The 21,301-nt window shown below is 45.7% G+C and overlaps 1 protein-coding gene across 1 annotated transcript; it reads left to right on the top strand.

Annotated features, from left to right (window-relative positions):
* Positions 1–572: 572 nt before the first annotated feature.
* Positions 573–21,301, top strand: VPS26C (VPS26 endosomal protein sorting factor C). Its single transcript, XM_075854604.1, has 8 exons — positions 573–1,155; positions 3,948–4,091; positions 6,825–6,974; positions 7,430–7,510; positions 12,246–12,320; positions 18,548–18,698; positions 20,403–20,555; positions 20,628–21,301. The coding sequence occupies exons 1-8, from the start codon at positions 1,036–1,038 to the stop codon at positions 20,708–20,710; spliced, it is 957 nt and encodes a 318-aa protein (XP_075710719.1). The 5' UTR covers positions 573–1,035; the 3' UTR covers positions 20,711–21,301.

Genomic DNA, 21,301 nt, shown 5'->3' with positions numbered 1-21,301 from the left:
TTTGCCGTCCGATTCGCTGGACAGTCCCGTTAAAATCGGGACTATTGGCAAACAATGATGGACTGGGAAAATGAGCTTTTCACAATTTAAGGAAAGCTGGGTGACACCCTGGAGATCAGCAATGGCAGCCATATTGATTGTCGCTAATTTCCCATACATAAATAGAAGAAACGGACTGCTAATATCGTTATCTGACAGAAAAGGACGACTCAAGGACTAATGATCCTGTTAGAGAAAAAAAACACTCTAAATCAAGATGCTCGTCTCATTTTTCTTGACAATAATCATAATTTCCTCATTCCTGTTGTAAACTTGTATATAACGCAAATGTCTCAGCGCAGATCCACCAGTTACTGGGCAAAAATGGAAACGATGTATACACTTCTTTCCGGCAACCAACTAGTTAATCTGTCCAAAGCGCGCTGTACAACAAGGCGGGAAGAGATTGGCTAATCACGCCCACCGCTACGACAACGAGCCAATCACAGTCGCCGCTCACATCTCACCAACCAATAGAATTTAGTTGATGGGTTAGTTGACAGGTAAACTCGACACCTGAGGCTATACCTCAGCCTCCTCTGTGCCTCACACGCAGGGCGTTCTTGTTTACCTCAATGTTAAGTCTGGGGAATAATAAACCTGCGTCACAAGAGCCGCTGACTACGTCAATGAGCAGCCAGCGTATTATTTACTATGCATGTGCCACGAATACGCACGGAGGGGAACTTGTGGAGATCACTCAGTAGAATAATGATGTTCTAGTCATCACACGTTAACAATAATAGCACATTTCAGAGCCAATGGCTGTGCTCGGCTACCAGCGTGTGGTAATCATGAGTCAGCGTAGTGCGCGGCTTCTCCCGCGCATTTCTAATTTAACTGCGCCACCAGTGTGACGTCACCGCCCATCTGTTGGCATGACAACTTTTAGAGGTGGAGCGCGCTACAGGATGTTTGCGTCTCCGGCGCTGTCAATAAAGTTCGTTGATGAAAATAAAAAAAACATAGCTAATAGTCACGTGATAGCAGCTGGTCATGTGTTCCGCTAGTCATGTGACTTTCCTCTTCCTGAGGAGGCACAGTAGAGGAGGAGAGAAGATGGGGACCGTGCTGGACATCAAGATCAAGAGGGCGAATAAAGTCTACAAGGAGGGGGTAAGAGCAGGGACCCCCCCCCCCAATCCAGACTCTACTAGAGGATCTAAGAGCCAAGTGCTCTCCTACCTGTAACTCTCCAGCTGCTGCAAAACTACAACTCCCAGCATGTCATGGAGTTGTAGTTTGCAACGTCTATATAGACATGGTTTTACTTTTTTTTTTTTTCTAATGTTGTAGCACTGAAATCCATATAAGTTAATAGTATTGTTACATTTGTAACTTTCCGCTTTACTCTTACAATTTTCTGACGTATTTGTTGTTTCGATTCCTCACCATTGTCACAATCTCTGCTTGCTGTCAGTGAATGAAAAATCATTCATTATATTCACAGACTGAAAACCTCCAAAGACTTTTATAACCCCCCGAAACAGGTCCCATAGATGCATGTTCGTTCTCAGCTCCTCCTCACTGCTGGGGGTGCAGTGAGGAGGATCGGGGGGCTCGGTTCTAGTAATCAGTGTGGGAACCCCAGCAATCAGACATTTATTACCTGTCCTGTGGCTCAGTGATGATGATTGTAAATTCTAGGCCAACACCTTTTTATCCTGTTTCTGACCCCCCCCCCCACCCCCCCACTGTCTTTAGGACGGCAGGCGGTGCAGGTCTGGAGTCTACAGCGATGTCCTCATTGTAGAAAAGGCTCGTGGGCGCTCCGGTGAGCGCTCAGTCTCTAAGCCTTGTCAGAGCAGCCTCCTGAATACCGCTAAGAAAGGAGGAAACTCTGATCCTAGTTGTTTAACCCTCTGATTGCCACGGTCCGTGACTGCAGCGTGGAAACCTGGTGACGCATTCGGAAACTGGGGGAACCCTGTGCAGTCAGCCCGGTCTGTTCTGTAAGGGCGGGTTCACACATGGCGGAATTGCACTTAAATTCCGCTGCGGACACTCCGCAGCGTTAATCCGCAGCGGAGCCGTTTCTACATTGACTTTCACTTTAATTTAGCAGTGTTCGTTTACACGATGCGTACAATTCCGCTGCGGAGCATAGGCTGCGGAGCGGAATTTGGTGTCCGCAGCATGCTCTGTCTGTTGCGGAGCAGTGGCGGACTCATGGCGGAATTTCTCCATTGACTTCAATGGAGATTCAAAGTTCCGCAATGAAGTCCGCAGCTGTCATGCACATGTCATGTGTGCTGCGGATGCGTCTTGCTTTTTTTACTTGACATTTCTTCATTCTGGCTGGACCTATGTATTTCTAGGTCTACAGCCAGACTGAGGAAGTCAATGGGGCTCCCGTAATGACGGGAGCGTTGCTAGGAGACGTCAGTAAATAGTCACTGTCCAGGGTGCTGAAAGAGTTAAGCGATCGGCAGTAACTGTTTCTGCACCCGGGACAGTGACTACCGATCCCAATATACATGTATCTGTAAAAAAAAATGAAGTTCGTACTTACCGAGAACTCCCTGTTTCTGTCTCCAGTCCGGCCTCCCAGGATGACGTTTCAGTGTAAGTGACGGCTGCAGCCAATCACAGGCCAAGCACAGGCTGCAGCGGTCACATGGACTGGCGCGTCATCCAGGGAGGTCGGGCTGGATGCCGAAGGAGGGACGCGTCATAAAGACAACGGGCGGTAAGTATGAATTTCTTTTACTTTCACTAGGGAAAGTGCTGTCCCTTCTCTCTATCCTGCACTGATAGGGAGAAGGGAAGCACTTTTCCTGCAGTCCGCAGCGGCCAGTCCGCATCAATTTTCTGCACATTTTGTGCAGATCCGCAGCCGTAATCCGCAACCCGGATTAGGTGCGGCATTGATGCGGACAGTTGCGGAGGAATTCCGCCATGTGTGGTCATGCCCTTAGCCTCCTGTTAGGTCACACTAGGCAATGTCGTAGTGACACAGTGTAATGTATTACCATACTGGAGGATGCTAATACAATAGAAGTATAAAATAAAGTTACTAAAAGGTTAACCCTTCATGGGATAAAAAAAATGTAAGAAAAAAAACAAACCGCCCACAAGTCATTTTTTTAGGATAAAATGTATTTTATTGTCCATAATCTGCATAACCCCCCCCCCCCCCCCAAAAAAAACAACAAACCACTACACATATTCGGTATCCACAATACTGTAATAACCTGAAGAATGAATTAAACTGGTTATTTAGCGTGAAATGTGAACAGGATAAAAAAAAAATAATTCTAAAAATCACATTTTTGTATATTCACGCTCACAAAAATAAATGTCAGTGAAAAGATCAAGACGTTCTGGCTGCTGAACGGCAGAGGCAAAACCCAAAAAATGTATCTGGTCCTTATGGGTTCAAAGCGGTTTTCCCTAATGACTATCACCGATCCACAGGATAGGTGATAAATAACTGATCAGTGGGGGTCCGACCGCCGGGACCCTCACCGATCACTAGAACGGGCTTACTTTGCTATTCCCGGGAGCCCTATGGGAATGGAGCGGTAGTACGCATGCTCGGCCACCGCTCCATTCATTTCTATGGGGCGGGATAGCGCTCCGCAGCCCCACGGAAATGAATGGAGTGGTGGCCGAGCATGTTCACTACTCCTCCATTCATGTGGGGCTAACGGGAATGGCAAGGTAAGACCGTTCTCGTGATCGGTGGGGTCGCAGTGGTCAGACCCCCACCGATCAGATCCTGTGATCAATAATAACCACTGCCTCAGATTGTGGGGCGTGACGGGGTCATCAGTAAGCAGAGATCTTGATATTCTTCTGACAGCGTACCGGGCAGCTACAACCGGCGTCCGTGATAGACCCTTGTAGTTGTCCTACCTCCCGTGTCGGCCTCATTATGTAACGTGTCCCCGTTCATGTCCCTGCAGGAGGTGTTATCCGGAGTGGTCGTTGTCGTGAGTAAAGACGCAGTTCAGCACCAAGGGATCTCGCTGACCATGGAGGGATCCGTCAGTTTGCAGCTCAGTGCCAAGAGCGTCGGTGTGTTTGAGGCTTTCTACAATTCAGTGAAGGTAAGCCGACCGCACGCCTCGTCAGAATATCACATCGGGGAAGTCTGCCATCCCCGGTCACCACGGATTTCCGGAATGTAAGGACCCTATAGAACGATGTAACCCCTACAGCGCTGGACAGTCGTCACTGTAAATCTGATGTCATGGTCTAAGCCGCTAACCATTTATATCCAGGACCGGGTGCTGTATGATGTCAGGCTTCCCGGGAGGCCGGTGTCACGTGAGTGTAATATGTACCGGTCCTGGCGCCTGTATTATGGTCGCAAATCCAAACCGCGTGACTGATGACCCGAACGAGCAGCATCATAGAGACGAGAATTCACCAATGTGATCGCCTCCCGTGTAGCTGACGTGTGAGGAAATCATTCTGGCTGGATTCTTAATTCTTATATTTTCTGCTTCTTAACCCCCATTAAGGACTGGGCCAATTCTGGGTTTGTGAACCAGAATGATTTTTTGACTTTGCATCCCGGCAGTCATAACCGTTCATTGTTTTTTTTCCGCTGTAGCTGTGAGACTGTTTTTTACGGAACAAGGCGTACTTTATGTAGGGCCCATTTTTTGGTACATTTACATTATTTATTTCATACTCAGAATTGCAGTTTTTTTTGTTTTTTACAGCACACACTGATCATAATAAATGATGCTATACATTTGACGTGCAGGTTGTTACGACCGTGACGATACCAAATATGTATATAAAATTTTTTTTTTTTAACAATAAAATATCTTTTTTTTGTTTCAAATTTATTCTATTTTTTTATTTTTTGTAATTTTAACAACTTTTTTTTATATCCTATAGGGGAATTCTTAATTTCGATTACTATATTTTAACCCTTTTGCGCACCTCGACGTGCCATTACGTCTTGGTGCGGGGGTGATGTTTGGAGCGCGCTCAATATGCTGCTGGTGTCGGCTGTGTCTTACAGCTGACAATTGGGACTACCGGCCAGGAACATCGATCGCACTGTTCCTGGCAGTTTAACCCCTCAAATGCTGTGGTCGATCCCTCCGACCGCTCACCCCCCCCCCCCCCCGCAATGAGATCGGGGGGTGCCCCGATGGTTGTCATGGCTGCCAGGGGCCTAATGAAGGCCCCCACGTCTGCCTTCACTCTACCTCTTTTAAGCCCTGTAAACGGAAGCCTATAAAAATGACTATACACTGGAATACGTTAGTATTTCACCAGCGATCCAACGATCGCTGGTTCAAGTCCCCGATTGTGTAAAAGAAAAATAAGTTTAACGGTTTTTAGTAGTGAAAAAAAAAAATATTAAGTTAAAAAAAACAACCTTTTCCAATTTTTCCTCACTTTAGATGTCAAAAAGTGAACAAAATTGGTATCGCTGCGTCTGTAAAAGTTTGAACTATCACAATATAGCGTTATTTAGCACGCACGGTTAATACCCTTTAAAAAATTAAAAATACCAAAATCTCAGGTTTTTTTTTTGGTCACCTTAGCTTGAAAAAAAATGAAAAAATGTAATAAGTGATCAAAAAATGGTACCGATTTTAAAAACGACAGCCCGTCCCGCAAAAAATAAGCCCTGACACGGCTAAATCGATGAAAAAAATTCAAGTTATGGCTCTGAGAGCGGCAACACAAAACAATTTTATTTTTTAGAAACTACGAGACGTGTCAGATGATGTCATCGGAGGGGCTCTCTGTCCCTCCTCTGTGCCCTTCTGACCTAGAAATCTGTAGATTCCCGAGTCTGATCTGAAATCTCCCATTCACTGCGTGGAGACCGGAATGCACATATATCATTTTAGTGAATTGGAGATTCTGATCGTCCGATATCCTAAGATCTCCAAAGTTTAAAGGTACCGATCGCTCAGAGGAGTGCCACAGCCCCTTTGTTCTAGCAATCGATGGGGTTCACAGGGCACAGAGCCCCTCTATTGACCGCTTCTGAAATGACCTTACCTTTTTAAAGGATTATTCCCATCACAGATAGTGATGACCTATCGCTAGAATATACCATCACTTAGATCCCCCATAGATCCTGAGAATCCTTCAAAGTTTTCCCAGTGCAGCGGCGCCCCCAGCCACCTGTTCAGTATACCACTCTGATGTGGAGCTGTGCTACAGCGGGGCTCCCTCTAAAGGAGCACAGCGCTAGACCGACTCTGTGGGCCCTTCATCCTCTCCCACCGTGCTGGTATGGTCCGTCATCACTTTCTGCCATGGGAATAAGTCTTTAAAGTGTAGACGCCTCCGTGTTCATGAGGCAAAACCATGACTGAAACCTAAACTGAGATGAACTATAATGGGAAGATTTACATCTCAGTCGTGTTTTAATTCCACTCCTACTTTTTAGCTTACAAATACGGACGCAAAACTGACACACAGCCGCGTGACGGTGACGTATAGTCCTTTGTGAGTAGAGCAGTGACCGGTAAAATCAAACCTGCTCCGCTGAGCGTCCGGTCCCGCAGCAGAGGTTGAGCAGATGCCGGCTGCACGAAAGCCGCTGATCTCTGCTGGCTGGAGTGGCTTTCCCTGCTCATAAAGGAAAGAATTCTGATAATAGGACTGTATTCTGGCTTTCCACTCCGGCTAATAGGGGGACCCCCCCCCCCGCTCTGATGTCCATATGACCTATACACCGTGGTTGTCCCTCTCTGGCTACAATGCAAACCCTGGGAATCCCTTGTATGTTATATATATATATATATATTTTGCAGAAATGTAATTGAGAAGTAAAACATTTCTGATCGATTTTATTGCAGCCGATCCAAATCATTAGCAACACGGTGGAAATGGTGAAACCCGGGAAACTCCCCACCGGGAAGACGGAAATCCCTTTTGAGTTCCCACTTGTCATGAAGAGTAACAAGGTTCTGTACGAGACCTACCACGGGGTGTTTGTGAACATTCAGGTGAGTGCAGGGACGTCCCCTCCACGATCTATTCTGTGGACCGGCCTCAAAAGAGGAGACGCAGCAGTCGCAGCAGGATGTCTGCGTTGTTAGTTTTTGCTGTTTAAATCCAGATATAGGATTTTTCTTTTAGGGGGTTTGGTTAAAATGTTCACTGTTGTAAAAATCTCTGCTTGCTGTCAGTGAATGTAAACCATTTTGTTTACATTTAGAGGCAGAAAACTCCTCTAATACTTCTCACAGCTGAGCATCTGCTACAGTTGTATTCAGTATAGACAATCGTTTTCTCCTCTGGACTCAAGGCTGATATGTTTTTTTTTCCCTGTACTGATAAACTTTTATTAGAATACATGTTTGGCTGGAGGAGAAAGTGTTTTGTTATTTTTGAATAATTGTATTAGTTATTTTGTGTTGGGTATTGATGGTATTTCATGTTTTTATATTTCTGCGCACAGTATACCCTCCGCTGTGATATGAAGAGATCTCTGCTGGCAAAAGACTTGACCAAGAACTGTGAGTTCATCATTCATTCACACGTAAGTCTTCGGAGCGGCTGCAGGGGCTGCGCAATCCATGTCTCCAGGTCGTCCCTTCTAGTTTCTAACATGGCCACTTCCAAAAATACACTTCACCACTAGGCGACCTGTGCCGTGCATTTACAGCTCTGGTGCTTTGGGAGGGCGCGGGCACAGGAGCGGTGACTGTGCCATCCGCAGCGTGCGTCAGCTGTGTAGTACAGCTGACCATTCGCTGCAGTGGCCAATATCGGTGACTCCCATCCCAATTGTTTAACCCCTCAGATGCCGCGGTCCGTAGCGACCATGGTATCCAAGTGGCTCGACTGTGGGAAGGGGCTCCCTCTGTCACCCCATCGGCGCCTCGCCAGAGTATTCCAGTGTAATATTTGAGCGAACAAGCGATTTGCATAGACAAGTTCCCTAGTTGGACTAAAAGAACAAAAAAAATGGTCAGGACAGCTGACACTTAACAGGTTGGAGTGCAGTGTAATCGTATGTACCGAAGGTCTTGATGTCCTCGGCACCTTGGTCTCATGTTCCATTCTCTGCTCTGAGTGACAGCTCTAGCGGTCTCTGGATTTGGCTTCTAGAGCCGTCACTCGGAGGACGGGCAGGCAGCGTTCAGTGCAGAGAACCCGGAGTACAGGACATTGAAAGGCATCCCCATGGCAGTTGCGATTCTCTGGATATGCCATAAATGTCAGAGATGGGAATACCCCTTTATATCTCTGAGTTTTTGTTTTTTGTTGTATTCCAGTAACTCTCCATAGCTGGCTCATTTATGGATCATTGAAGGTCCCAGGTGACGGGTCCCCACCCTACTTGTCATATAATTATTGTACAGACTTTCTCTGCTGTGATGCCACCTAGTGGCTGACATACGGGGCTTACACCTTTTGTGTAATAGTGAATACAGAAAGACGCAGATGGTCCGTCCAATACAAATTAATGTGGAAATGCCAATTACCAGTCTCCGGTTATCACTCCTAATTCTGATGTGGCAAATTTTAAGTTTTGGGTGATAAATCTTCATTAAAAAAAGGATTTGCAGAGGAAAAAAAAGCGAAAACTGTTATTTAATATCTTCTTCCTATGCTGGGATATGATTGCTTGAAGTTACAGGCCCAAAAACTGAGGCTGCACTACTGAGAGATTCTGATGACCTCATGCCTCCTGATTTATTTGTATCTTTTTTTCCTTTCATGGTGACCATGTGTGGATGTAAATCACCAAATACTTGTATGCATGTGTGTAATAAATATATATATATTCTAATACTCTACATCCAAATTGACTTGAATTTTATGTATGTAGATGGTGATTGGTAGCCACGCACGGTTGCTATAGTAACACTGCATCGGACATTGGGCTTCAAACTTCTATATATTCAAGAGATCTGGTTCCGGTTTAGAATGTCACTTGTTTCCTTTCCTACTTCTAAGGGCCTGTTCACATCACCGTTCGCTTTCCGTCTGAGGTTTCCGTCGGGTGAACCCCGCAACGGAAAGTGAAACCACCGCTTCCGTTTCAGTCACCATTGATATCAATGGTGACGGAAAGATCGCTAATGGTTTCCGTTCGTCACCATTCCGGCAGGTTTCCGGTTTTCCGACGGAATCAATAGCGCAGTCGACTCCGCTATTCCGTCGGAAAATAACTTTTAAACTGCAGCGTGACCATTAAATACGCAAAACCTTCCAAAAATACAAAAATAGTGCGATCGTTCCGGTCTTGACAATGGATCCGAGTCTTTTGAGGACTTAAAAGGGACAGCAAACCTACAGCCCGGCTGCGATCACTTACTTGAATTCTAGCTATTGTTCCCTGTTATCAGCCGGTTCGCTACTATACTTGTATTGCTAGGATGGCCCTTTTTTTTTTTTAGCAGATAATCTGGGGGGGGGGGGGGATACGTGTTACGGCATGCTTAGAAATGGACAGTGTTCAAAACCTCTCCCGGCATATTATATTAAGGCCCTGTTCACACTGAGTTTTTTGCCACGTAAACCGCAGCAAAAACCGGCCCAAATTGTCTCCTATTGATTTCAATGGGAGGTGGAGGCGTTTTCTTCCCGCGAGCAAAAAAAAAAAACGCTCGCAGGGAAAAAGCGACATGCCCTATCTTGAGGCGTTTTCCGCCTCAAAAACCCCATTGAAATCAATGGGAGACGGAAATAAACGCGTTTTTTGACACGTTATTGGCAAAAGAACGCTCGCGGTGATTCCCTCTGTCCGTTGGAGAAATAGCTAAAAAAAAAAGGCCTCAAACACGTGTGTTTTAAAACCACTTAAAAAAAACGGAGCTGATTTCTGCCTGCAAAAAACTGTGCGAACAGACCTGAAAAATCGGAAGCAGAACGCCTACAAACATCTGCCCATTGATTTCAATTAGAAATACGGCGTTCTGTTCCGACGGGGCGTTTTTTTTTTACGCCTCATTTTCAAAAAACGGCGCGTATAAAGTGCATGTCACTTCTTGAGCCGTTTTTCATTGACTCAAGAGAAAAACCGCTCCAAAAACGGCCATAAAAAAACAACTAAAAATCGGGGGCTGTTTTCGCTTGTTCAGCTCCGTATTGTCTTAACCGTGTGAACATGCCCTTATGGTGAAGAGTTCTCCACCTGTTTTCATTCCTGACAATGGTCAGGATCTCTGCTTACTATCAGTGAATGAAAACATTCATACTTCTATTCAGAGGCTGAGAACTTTTACAGATGAGACTTCTCACAGCAGAGTTTGCTACAATTGTATTCAGTCTAGGTAGAAGTTTGAGGTTTCTGACCTTGAGTGGACTAACCTGTGGCTGTGAGTGCAATAAGAGGGGCTTTCAGTCCCCCAGATACAGCGTATTTTTTTTTTTTTCACCCATTCGAAGGTTTGAGTCTTGGAAGTGTCCTGGATAGAATTCAGTCTCTGGTCGGTGTTTCGCTTCAGTATCTGGAAGCCAAAACCAAGAGTAGAACATAAACAGAGAACCTATAATGGAAAGATTCCTCCTCCGTGTTTTGGACCCACGCCTGGTTTTGGCTTCCAAATACTGACGTGTGAACATAGCCTTAGGCTATGTGCACACGGAGTATTTTGGGGGAGGAATATCTGCCTCAAAATTCCGTTTGGAACTTTGAGGCAGATTTTCCTCTCCCTGCACGCCGATTTTCGCGGCGATTTTCGCGCCGGTTTTCGCCCGCGGCCATTGAGCGCCGCGGGCATAAAACAGCGCGAAATACGCTTTCTCTGCCTCCCATTGAAGTCAATGGGAGGTCGGAGGCGGAAGCGCCTGAAGATAGGGCATGTCGCTTCTTTTTCCCGCGAGGCAGTTTTACTTCTCGCGGGAAAAAGACGCCGACACCTCCCATTGAAATCAATAGGAGGCGTTCTCGGGCCGTTTTTGCCGAGTTTTGCGACGCGGTTTCCGCGTCAAAAAACTCGGAAAAATACCCCGTGTGAACATAGCCTTAGTCTTCCCAGTTAGATCCAGGGCTTTCGCCGATAGAGACCACACATGTGGGGGGGTCGGCGTCTGACAACACCTGTGCGACGTTTCGGGGGACCGTCCCCTTTTTCAAGCTTACTTGTGGGCCGTTCAGTGCTCATCTAAATAGCGATCGACTGAGGTAACTAATCAACTTATTACAGAAGAGCGACTGTTTAGAAATCTATATGTAATTAAAAACAAGCACGGAGTTTCGCAATGGATTATTTGGAAGATTTTTTTTTTCATAATTTCTAACGCAGGAAAAAAAAATCTTTTCTTTAGGCCTTATTCAGATGACCGTGTATTACGTCCGTGCTACGCGCGGGGAAATCACGAGCGTCGCACAGACTTATGTAAGTCAATGGGGCCGTTCTGACAGGTCGTGATCTTCACGCAGCGTATGTGCGCTGCGTAAAACTCGCCACGTCCTATATTTGCCCGTATTTCGTGCAGCACGCACCCATTGAAGTCAATGGGTGCTTGCAAATTGCACTCGGCACACAGAAGCACTTCCGGGTGCCGCGCGTGACTCGCGCTACAGTAGTAAAAAATATATGAATGAACACAGAAAAGTAGCTCGTGCTTTTATGTTTTTAAACCCAAAAACAGTGTCCTAATGATGGCGGCTGCGCGAAAATCACGCAGCCACGCACCATATACAGATGCCACACCGAACTTTGCTATTTAGATGAGCACTGAACGTCCGACAGGTATGCTTGAAAAAGGGGGCGGTCCCCCGAAACGTCGCACAGGTGTTGTCAGATGCCGACCCCCCCCCTCCCCCACGTATGTTGTCTCGATCCGCAAAAGCCCTGGATCTAACAGGGAAGACTAAGACGGAATTCTAACCAGGACATTTCCAGGGCTCTGTCCTTCAAATGGGTGGGGAAAATTTTTTAGCACAGATTTGCCAATTGTTCTGCCTTTTTCTGTCAATTGACATGGAAAAATATTTACGTTTTCTACTTTTTGGTCTGAATTGGTGCTTATTTTCCATACGCTCTATCCAGTCTAGGTAATCCTTTTTAAGAGTTCAAATCCAGGTTGATACGTTTTACCTGCACTGATACATTGTAACAAACAATCAAGACAGGAGAGAGATTTGTGCTGCTGATGTGTTTATCTCACAGAAGATTGTGTAGACTGGATACAATTGTAGCAAACCCTCAGCCGTGAGATGTTAGGACTTTTCTCTGTATAATGGTTGACCTATAATACATAGATGGGTCAGAGTTTATACGTATTTATTTATTCTCCACTTATTTGCTGTATTTCAGCTGCAGAAGGGAAAACAGACCCCCAGCCCGGTGGACTTCACAATAACACCAGAAACCTTACAGAATGTAAAAGAAGTAAGTGTGACCGCTCACCACTGATCTATACACCGAGGATCTGCGCAGATACTGTGTGACGTCCGAGCTGCTGCTGCCCCTCTAATAGGAATATATAACGTCTTGTGGCAATAGACAATAGTACCAGCAAAGGTGGAAAGGTTGGGATTCCACACAAATCAAAACCCTCCTATAAACAGTGGGAGAGCGCAGAGACTATGCAGTTCTATGAAGCCTGGGTGACTGCATGACTAAATGATCGGTAGTAAAGTCCAGGTAGCAGCAGCTATGGAGCTAAGGTAGAAGAGGTCATAGGCAAGTAGGGTTCTTTTTAGCGCAGATGGGTCTAAACCTACACACCTTCTACATGGGGGGAGATGTTATGACACGCATGAACTTACAAGGAACCTTTTTCTCTTACGCTTCCTTATGGCTGTCGCACATTTACACCAATGTTAAAATAAATTGGATTCATGCTGATGCTCCGAGGGTTGCACTTTCACATGACGCATGACTAAACCACGTGATTGACCGCTTTTGCAATGCGTTTTTTTTTTGGCATGCAGATTGTACATAAGAATGCACCATGTACTTAAAAGTAGAGCGGCAGCACCTATGAGCTCCATTGTGTGCTCGAAGTGGTTGTCACTTTTTACGCTTTAGTCCTGGGTCACGGTAAGGGTATGTTCACACGGCCTATTTTCGGCCGTTTTTCTGGCCGAAAAATCGGAAACCAAACGCCTCCAAACATCTGCCCATTGATTTCAATGGGAAAACTGTGTTCTGTTCCGATGGAGCGTTTTTCGCGGCGTTTATGTGTAAAAAAAAACAAAAAAAAAAAAAAAAAACTGTCGCTTCTTGGGACGTTTTTGGAGCTGTTTTTCATTGACTCTATCAAAAAAAGCTCCAAAAACGGTCGTAAAAAAATGGCGCGAAAATCGCAAGTGGCTTAAAAAATCGTCTCAAAATCATTAGCGGTTTTCCCTTGAATACAGCTCCGTATTTTCAGACGTTTTTGAGTTTGCGTGTGAACATACCCTCAGTGTATTCACATGCGGCTGATTTGTTGCAGAAATTTCTACAAAATCGGTGCCATTCATCTGAATGAGGTTCTCAGGTGCATGGATTTCTGGAAGCTTCATTCAGATGAAAGGAACACAATCTGCTGCGTGTGAACATACCCTGAATCAACTCATCGGCTACGTTTTTAAAGGGCTGATCTACTAGAAATGACCAGTCATGGAGATCAGAATTTAGTGCATGAGAGCCCCTCCAACACTTTTAGGGTATGTTCACACACCGCGACCAAAAAAACAGCTCCTGATGTTCAGACGTTTTTGTACCAACTCGTGGTTTCCGCGCCGTTCTTTACGTACGTTATTGGAGCTGTTTTTCTATAGAGTCTATGAAAAACTGCTCCAAAAACGTCCCAAGAAGTGACATGCACTCTTTCGCGGGCATCTTTTTACGCGCCGTATTTTGACAGCGATGCGTAAAATTAAGTCTCGTGGGAACAACATCGTAAAACCCATGGAAAGCAATGGGCAGATGTTTGTAGGCGTATTAGGGGCGTTTTTTCAGGGGTAATGTAAGGCGTAAAACACCCGAATTATGTCTGAAAACAGTGCGTGTGAACATACCCTGAATCGCCAACTCTGCAGGATTTAAATGATTACAATTGAGGGCGGGTTGCGTTGACATCTCACACGTGTGGAATTCCCCTTTTAAAGAGAACCTCCTAAGGATTAAGACTGTATTTTTTTTAAACCCCCCCCCCAGAAAAAAAAAAAACAGCTGACACCAAAAAATCTGCACCTGATTTTCTAAGGCCGGGTTCACATGGAGCGTAAATGCTGCGGAATTTCTGCAATGGAGTTCTGTGTGGATAATCCACGGCATTTACAGTAACGTGGGAACATACCCCTAAGAGAGTGTTCACACACAGAAGATTAGTTGCAGAAATTTCTACTTCTGTCTCATGTATCTGAGTGGGACCTGCAGATACAACCACGTTTACATATAGAACTTTTTTTTTAAATGCAGAATTTTCTGCCACAAATTTGCCTTGTGTGAACCTAACACTAAATTAATATCCACTTTGCATGCTGGGAGTGTCTGTATGTATCCAGCATTAGAAATCATCATAGGAAACCAGTGGTGAAGGCTGCCATCTTCTGGCCAGTGGAAGGAATGCAGAGTCCAAATATTTTATGTACGACAAAAATTTGCAATTGACATATTAAAATAAACGGAATTCCCGATCCTCGAACAATTGTTAATGTGGGGAAACCTGGGTATTGTAAAACTGCAGCAGTGATTCCTGGCATCGGATATGGGACAGGTGATGAGACAGGTGAGATGAGACGTGAACAAATCCATCAGAATATAATAGTGCAGGATAAACCTAGACATGCCGTTACTTGCACTCTGCTTGGACACGAGGGTCTTGTGTCCAGTCTCATGTTATACATGCCTTGCTGCCCATCACCCAACTGCAGTGCGGCCTCTCTATCCAATACATGGGGCAGACCATGACAGTCACGGTTAGTTATAACCTGGCACAGGACGTAATATAAGGTGCGCCCCGAGCCGGCCGCGTGGTACAGGACAGCCCTGCCCAGTGATTGTAAGAGGCAGAAGAGCTGAACACTTAGGAGACTTGACACATTTCTAATGTAGAAGTTTCCTGCGATTTAGAACAAGTTGTACAGAACGTAATAAAGCAGCAGCTGCTGCTGCCACGACAGGTGCCCGGGCACTGTATGATCAACTAAGATTTAAGAAGCTCAAGATGCTTTGTACTAGGAAATAATACAGAATAGTGTTCAGTATATCCTGTATGGACAAAAGTATTGGGAGACTACTTGCATTGTATTCAGGCGTCTCCTTCAGTCCCATTACCACACGTGTATAACATCCAGCACTCGCCATGCAGTCCTCTTTACAGACACTTGTCCTTGTAAAGAGATCACTGAATTGCAGCGCGGTCCTATAATAGGACGCCACCGTTGTAAAAAGTCGGTTTCTGAAATTTCTTCCCTCTTAGATATTCCACCATCACCCGTGAGTGATATTATTGTAAAGTGGAAGAAACCGCAGCAACTCAGCCACGAAGTGCAGACCACGTAAAGTTACAGAGCGGGGGGGGCGAGTGCTGAGGAGCAAAGTGCAGAAAAGTCACCAACTCTCTGCTGACTCAATAACCGCAGAGTACAGACCTCCTCTGGTATTAACATCTGCACAAAAACTGTGCTCGGAATCTTCATGGCCGAGCAGCGACATGCCAGCCTCACATCACAAAGCACAATGCCAAGCGTCGGCTGGAGTGGTGTAAAGCTGCCGCCACTGGACTCTGGAGTAGTGGCAACGTGTTCTGTGGAGTGACGCTTCTCTATCTGGCGGTCTGATGGATAAGTCTGGGTTTGGTGAATGCCAGGAGAACGTTACCTGCCTGACTGCATTGTGCCAGCTGTGAAGTTTGATGGAAGAGGATAATGCTATGGGATTGTTCATCAGGGGTCGGCCCCTTAGTTCCAGTGAAGTGAAATCTTAGAGTATGTTCAAACGCAAAATACGTCTGAAATTACGGAGCTGTTTTCAGGTGAAAACTGGTCCTGAATTTCAGATGTTTTTGCAAGTGCTCACGTTTTTCGCGGCGTATTTTACGGATGTTATTGGAGCTGTTTTTCAATGGAGTCAATGAAAAACGGCTCCAAAAATGTCCCAAGAAGTGACATGCACTTTGACGCGGGTGTAATTTTACGTGCCGTATTTTGACAGCGACGCGTAAAATTACACCTCGTGGGAACAGAACACCGTAAAACCCATTGCAAGCAATGGGCAGATGTTTGTAGCCGTCTTTTCAGGCGTAATTCGAGGCGTAAAACGCCTGAAAATAGGTCGTGTGAACATACCCCTAATGTTTCAGCACACAAGACATTTTGGACAATTGTAGCTTCCAACTTTGTGGGAACAGTTTGGGGTTTGGTCTTTTCCGTTCTAGCTTGACTGCGCCCCAGTGCACAAGGTCCATAAAGACATGGTGGGTTGGGGGAGTTTGGGTTGGAAGAACTGGAATGGCCGCAGAGAGTCCTGACCTCAACCCCATCCAACACCTTGGTGATGACTTGGAATGGAGATTATGAGCCAGGCCCCCTCCCCCAACATCAGTGTCTGGCCTCACAAATGTTCTTCTAGATGAATGGGCAAAAATTCTCAGACTCCAAAATCTTGTAGTAATTCTTCCCAGGAGAGTGGACGCTGTTTTACGGCAATTGGACTAACTTCATATTAATGTCTATGGGTTTAGAATGAGATGCCATAAAAGCTCCTGTAGCTGTAATGTGGAGGTGTCTCAATACTTTTGGCTATATAGTGTATTTGCACTTACAGCTAAAGGCGCACATTAAATGGACCGGCATATTTCAGCCATATTGGTTTGCACCCCTTTAGGTGGCATCGGAGACATCTGCCAACCGCTCATCCTTCTCTTAGTTGGCATTCTGATTGTTTTTCTTTTTCAGGGTAATAGCGGCTATTTACTAATGGAAACATGGAAAACGTTGGGCGGGAGGAAATACTTTTGCCTCATAGAAACTCTGTGTGTGTGTGTGTGTGTGTGTGTTATTTTTTTTGGGCGCTTCCATAATTACGGATGTGTAGCTGTCTAATTATGTAAGTGTTGCTATTCGATGGCAGGTGATTACTCAAGATCCGCAAAAAAAAACAAAAAACGGATCTCCAAATATTAATTAACTACGGATGCATTACAGACCATCTTTGCAGACCGCGTGCCGTATATGCGGATGGCTACAGATCTGTATTTGCAGACAGTAAGGCTATGTTCACACACTTATCAAAAACCAGAGCTGTTTTCAAGGGAAAACTGCTCCTGATTTTCAGCCGTTTTTTAAGCAACTCGTGTCTTTCGCAGCGTTTTTTTACGGCCGTTTCTCTATAGTCAATGAAAACCGGCTCAAGAAGGGACATGCAAAAAACTCGATCAATGGGCAGATGTTTGGAGGCATTCTGCTTCTGATTTTTCGTCCGTTTACGGGCCAAAAATCTGCCGTGTGAACATACCCTAAGGGTATGTGCACACGATGAGAGGCTTTTACATCTGAAATGACAGACTGTTTTCAGGAGAAAACAGCTGCCTCGTTTCAGCCGTAAATGCTCCTCCTCTCATTTTGCGAGGCTTCTCTGACAGCCGTAAATTTTGAGCTGTGCTTCGAGTTCAATGAAGAACGGCTCAAATTACGTCTGAAAGAAGTGCCCTGCATATAATGCGTAGAGGTGTCCCGCACATAATGCGTAGAGGTGTCCCGCACATAATGCGTAGAGGTGTCCCGCACATAATGCGTAGAGGTGTCCCGCACATAATGCGTAGAGGTGTCCCGCACATAATGCGTAGAGGTGTCCCGCACATAATGCGTAGAGGTGTCCCGCACATAATGCGTAGAGGTGTCCCGCACATAATGCGTAGAGGTGTCCCGCACATAGTGCGTAGAGGTGTCCCGCACATAGAAGTGTCCTGCACTTCTTTGCCGAGGCTGTATTTTTACGCGTCGTCGTTTGACAGCTGTCAAACGACGGCGCGTAAATGACAGGTCGTCTGCACAGTACGTCTGCAAACCCATTCAAATGAATGGGCAGATGTTTGCCAACGTAGTGTAGCCTTATTTTCAGACGTAAAACGAGGCATAATACGCCTCGTTTACGCCTGAAAATAGGTAGTTTGAACCCAGCCTAACGGTCGTGTGCATGAGGCCTAAAGGAGTGGGAACACATCAAGGTAAGAAGAACACTTTTATTGCACAGATTAGGTTTTCTGAGCTCCATCCACTCCCTTCCCAGCTGGCGCTCTAGACTGACACAGAAACCGGATTAGCATACAGGCATGGCATACGTTCCTATTTCTTTACCCTACCGCTAACTAGCGATGTGACCCTTCTATCATTTAGGTTTTATGTGTTTGAAAATTGTCCTGGCAGCGAAGGGTTATATGCTGGTACAAGGGGCATGTGTATGCAATGGGGAGGGAAATAAACTGCTGCCAGACACCTCTGGAAATGGCTGATCTTCTATGGGGAACACCGGATCAGACATGTTGAAATCCACCGCGCCTGATCTTACCGGCATCTACCATCAGGGTGAAGTTGGTCCGGCCGACTCATCTGACGTGTGGGCATCTTAATACTCCGGTGTTCATTTCTTCAGTAAATGAGTGATCTATATTTGTCTTGCAGAGAGCCTCCCTGCCTAGATTTCTCATCAGGGGACACCTGGACTCCACTAACTGCGTCATCACTCAGCCCCTGACAGGGGAACTCCTGGTCGAAACGTCCGATGTTGCCATCAAAAGTATTGAGCTGCAGCTGGTCCGGGTTGAGACATGTGGTGAGTTAACAGCCAAAGACCGATCCCTGCACATCACTGCTAGGTCAGGGGAGACCTCAAATCTGGGGTAACGAAACAGGCAATGCTGGGACTTGTAGTGTTGCAACAGCTGGAGCGCCACTGGCTAAGTAACTTATTATTGTAAGACAACATTTTAGCGCTTCTATTATAGCTGCAACTCCCAGGGATTCAAGTGACCCAAACTTACATCTACCTACATAGTGGAATGAAACATTTTTTGCCTGCAGCTACCACTAGGGGGAGCTTGCTGCATACGGTTTTATCATTGAGTGGAATGGGATAACAGTATGCAGTACACTTTCTCTAGTGTGTGAAGGCAGCCAGAATTTTATCATTTAATTCTCTAGGGAAAAGATCAAGTTCCTACGCCGTTTTCTGGTGTAAAATTTACGCAAACCGCCAAAAGATGCAAAAATGTCAACTTTTGGGACTTTTTTCTCGCCACTTTTTAGGCAAATGCAGCTTGGTGGTGGTGGCGGCCATCCGCGGGCCGACACATCTAGGGTATGAAAACACTGGGCGGATACGCAGCATAATAGTACACCGCATATCCGCCCTGGAAGCTGCGGCATGTCAGCTGATATTTTGCAGGAATTTTAAAAAAAAAAACGGCTATACTTACCCTGGACGTACACGTCCTGGGATGACGCTGTAGTCCATGTGACCGCTACAGCAGTCACGTGGTGATACATCCTCCCAAGAGGATGCATCACCGTGACTATAGCTGGGGTAAGTATAAGGCCTCATTCACACGGCAGGGTTTCCCGGCCGGGTGCCGGCCGTTCATAAATCGGCCAGCACCCGGCTGCATTAGGAATAATAGACCCCTAATGGGGCTATTCACACGACCGATTTTTTGACGGCCGGGAAATCCGGCCGTCAAAAAATAGGACATGTTCTATCTTCGCCTGGGTACCCGGCCCCCATAGAAGTCTATGGGGCCGGGTATTACACGGCCATCACCGGAATGTGTTCCGAGTGATGAAAGGGTTCCCCTTCAGGAGTTGCCGCTGATGTCACTGTCCGGATCTGCCCGGCCCGGATGCAAAACTTTATGCAAACCGGCCGGGCAGAATGGCCGATTTTACCGGCCGGCACTCGGGCTCGGGAACGACCCGTTTGTGTGAATCCCGCCTAAGCTCTTTTATTCATTTTAACTCAAAAAAAAGTTCGTGTTTTTTTCCATTTGTGACTCTTGCGGTGAAATTGCACTTTCCACTGCAAAAGTCGCAACACGGGTTTTACCTCCCCATTGAATTCAATGGGGAAAAACCTGCAACATAAGAGCAGCGAATCCACAGCATTAATTGACATTCTACAGATTTAAAAAAATAAATAAAACAAATGCACCGCAGGGCAATTTATGAATCAACTTTTTTTTTTTTTTTCTCCTCAAATCTCAACCGAACTGCTCCTGTAATGTGCAGCAGATTTCCCAAAATCCACAGTGTTAGAAATTAGCAGAAATTGAAGCTGAAATCCAGACTTCATAAGTTTGTCACGGCTGCCTGTGTGACACTGAATGAAGACACGTGCCCCTCGGCCACGCTTTTTTTTTTTAATCTCCCTCTGGTCTTTACAGGGAAGTTAATTCTTCAGCTGCTTTATAGATCTAGTAAGATATTATTAGAACACAATGTTGGACTCGGCGTTAAAAAGTGGAAATGTTTTGCTTGTTTGAAGGTTGTGCGGAAGGTTACGCCAGAGACGCCACAGAAATACAGAACATTCAGATCGCGGAGGGAGACGTGTGCCGAGGTCTTCCCATTCCCATCTACATGGTATTTCCCAGATTGTTCACCTGCCCAACGCTGGAGACTACCAACTTCAAAATAGGTAGGTCTGATGTTTTATTACTCTCCTAGATCCGCACTGATGATCGGGATTAATGTCTTATGTCCTCTGCAGAGTTTGAAGTAAACATTGTGGTGGTTCTTCACGACGATCATCTCATCACCGAGAACTTCCCACTCAAGTTATACAGAATGTGACGCCGCCGGCCGCATCGCTGTGTTGTAAGAGATCAATTGACTGACTTAAACTCTTTAATACTTGGACTTTTCTGCTCCACGTTCAGCAAAAGCAGCACTTATGATGGAGAGCATTTCATCGCCGAATCAGATCACCAGCCTAAATCTACAAACCAACTCCCTGAAAGAAACTCATTTTCTGCCCTAAATTCCAATTAAAGGGGTCACCGGGTTCTGGTAATGGCAGCAAACGAGATATGAAGCGGTGCTGACCTATCCTTTCCCCCAGCAATCCCGCGCTGACTCTCTGGCGGCACGTCCGCTGATTGATTACATGGTCATGTGTTATATTTCTGGCATTGGCACTGCGGAGGCCTCTGACTGGTTGTAGCAGTCACATGCTACTGCATGTAAACATCACCGGGCCAGATCATCAACGCTGGATCGTGGGGTTCAGTAGGCAAGTACTGCATTTTTATTTTTACTGATTTCTCATCTGCAGCCGTTACCAGAAAACTTTTAGAACCTGAAAAATCCCATTTGCCATACAAATCCCACATTTCTGTGCCGTTTTCATACATTTCTACAGTAAAACTTATTTGCCACTTGTGA

The sequence above is a fragment of the Rhinoderma darwinii genome, chromosome 2, assembly GCF_050947455.1.
Source record: "Rhinoderma darwinii isolate aRhiDar2 chromosome 2, aRhiDar2.hap1, whole genome shotgun sequence".
Taxonomy (NCBI): Eukaryota; Metazoa; Chordata; class Amphibia; order Anura; family Rhinodermatidae; genus Rhinoderma; species Rhinoderma darwinii.
This window is presented reverse-complemented; position numbering and strand designations above follow the sequence as displayed.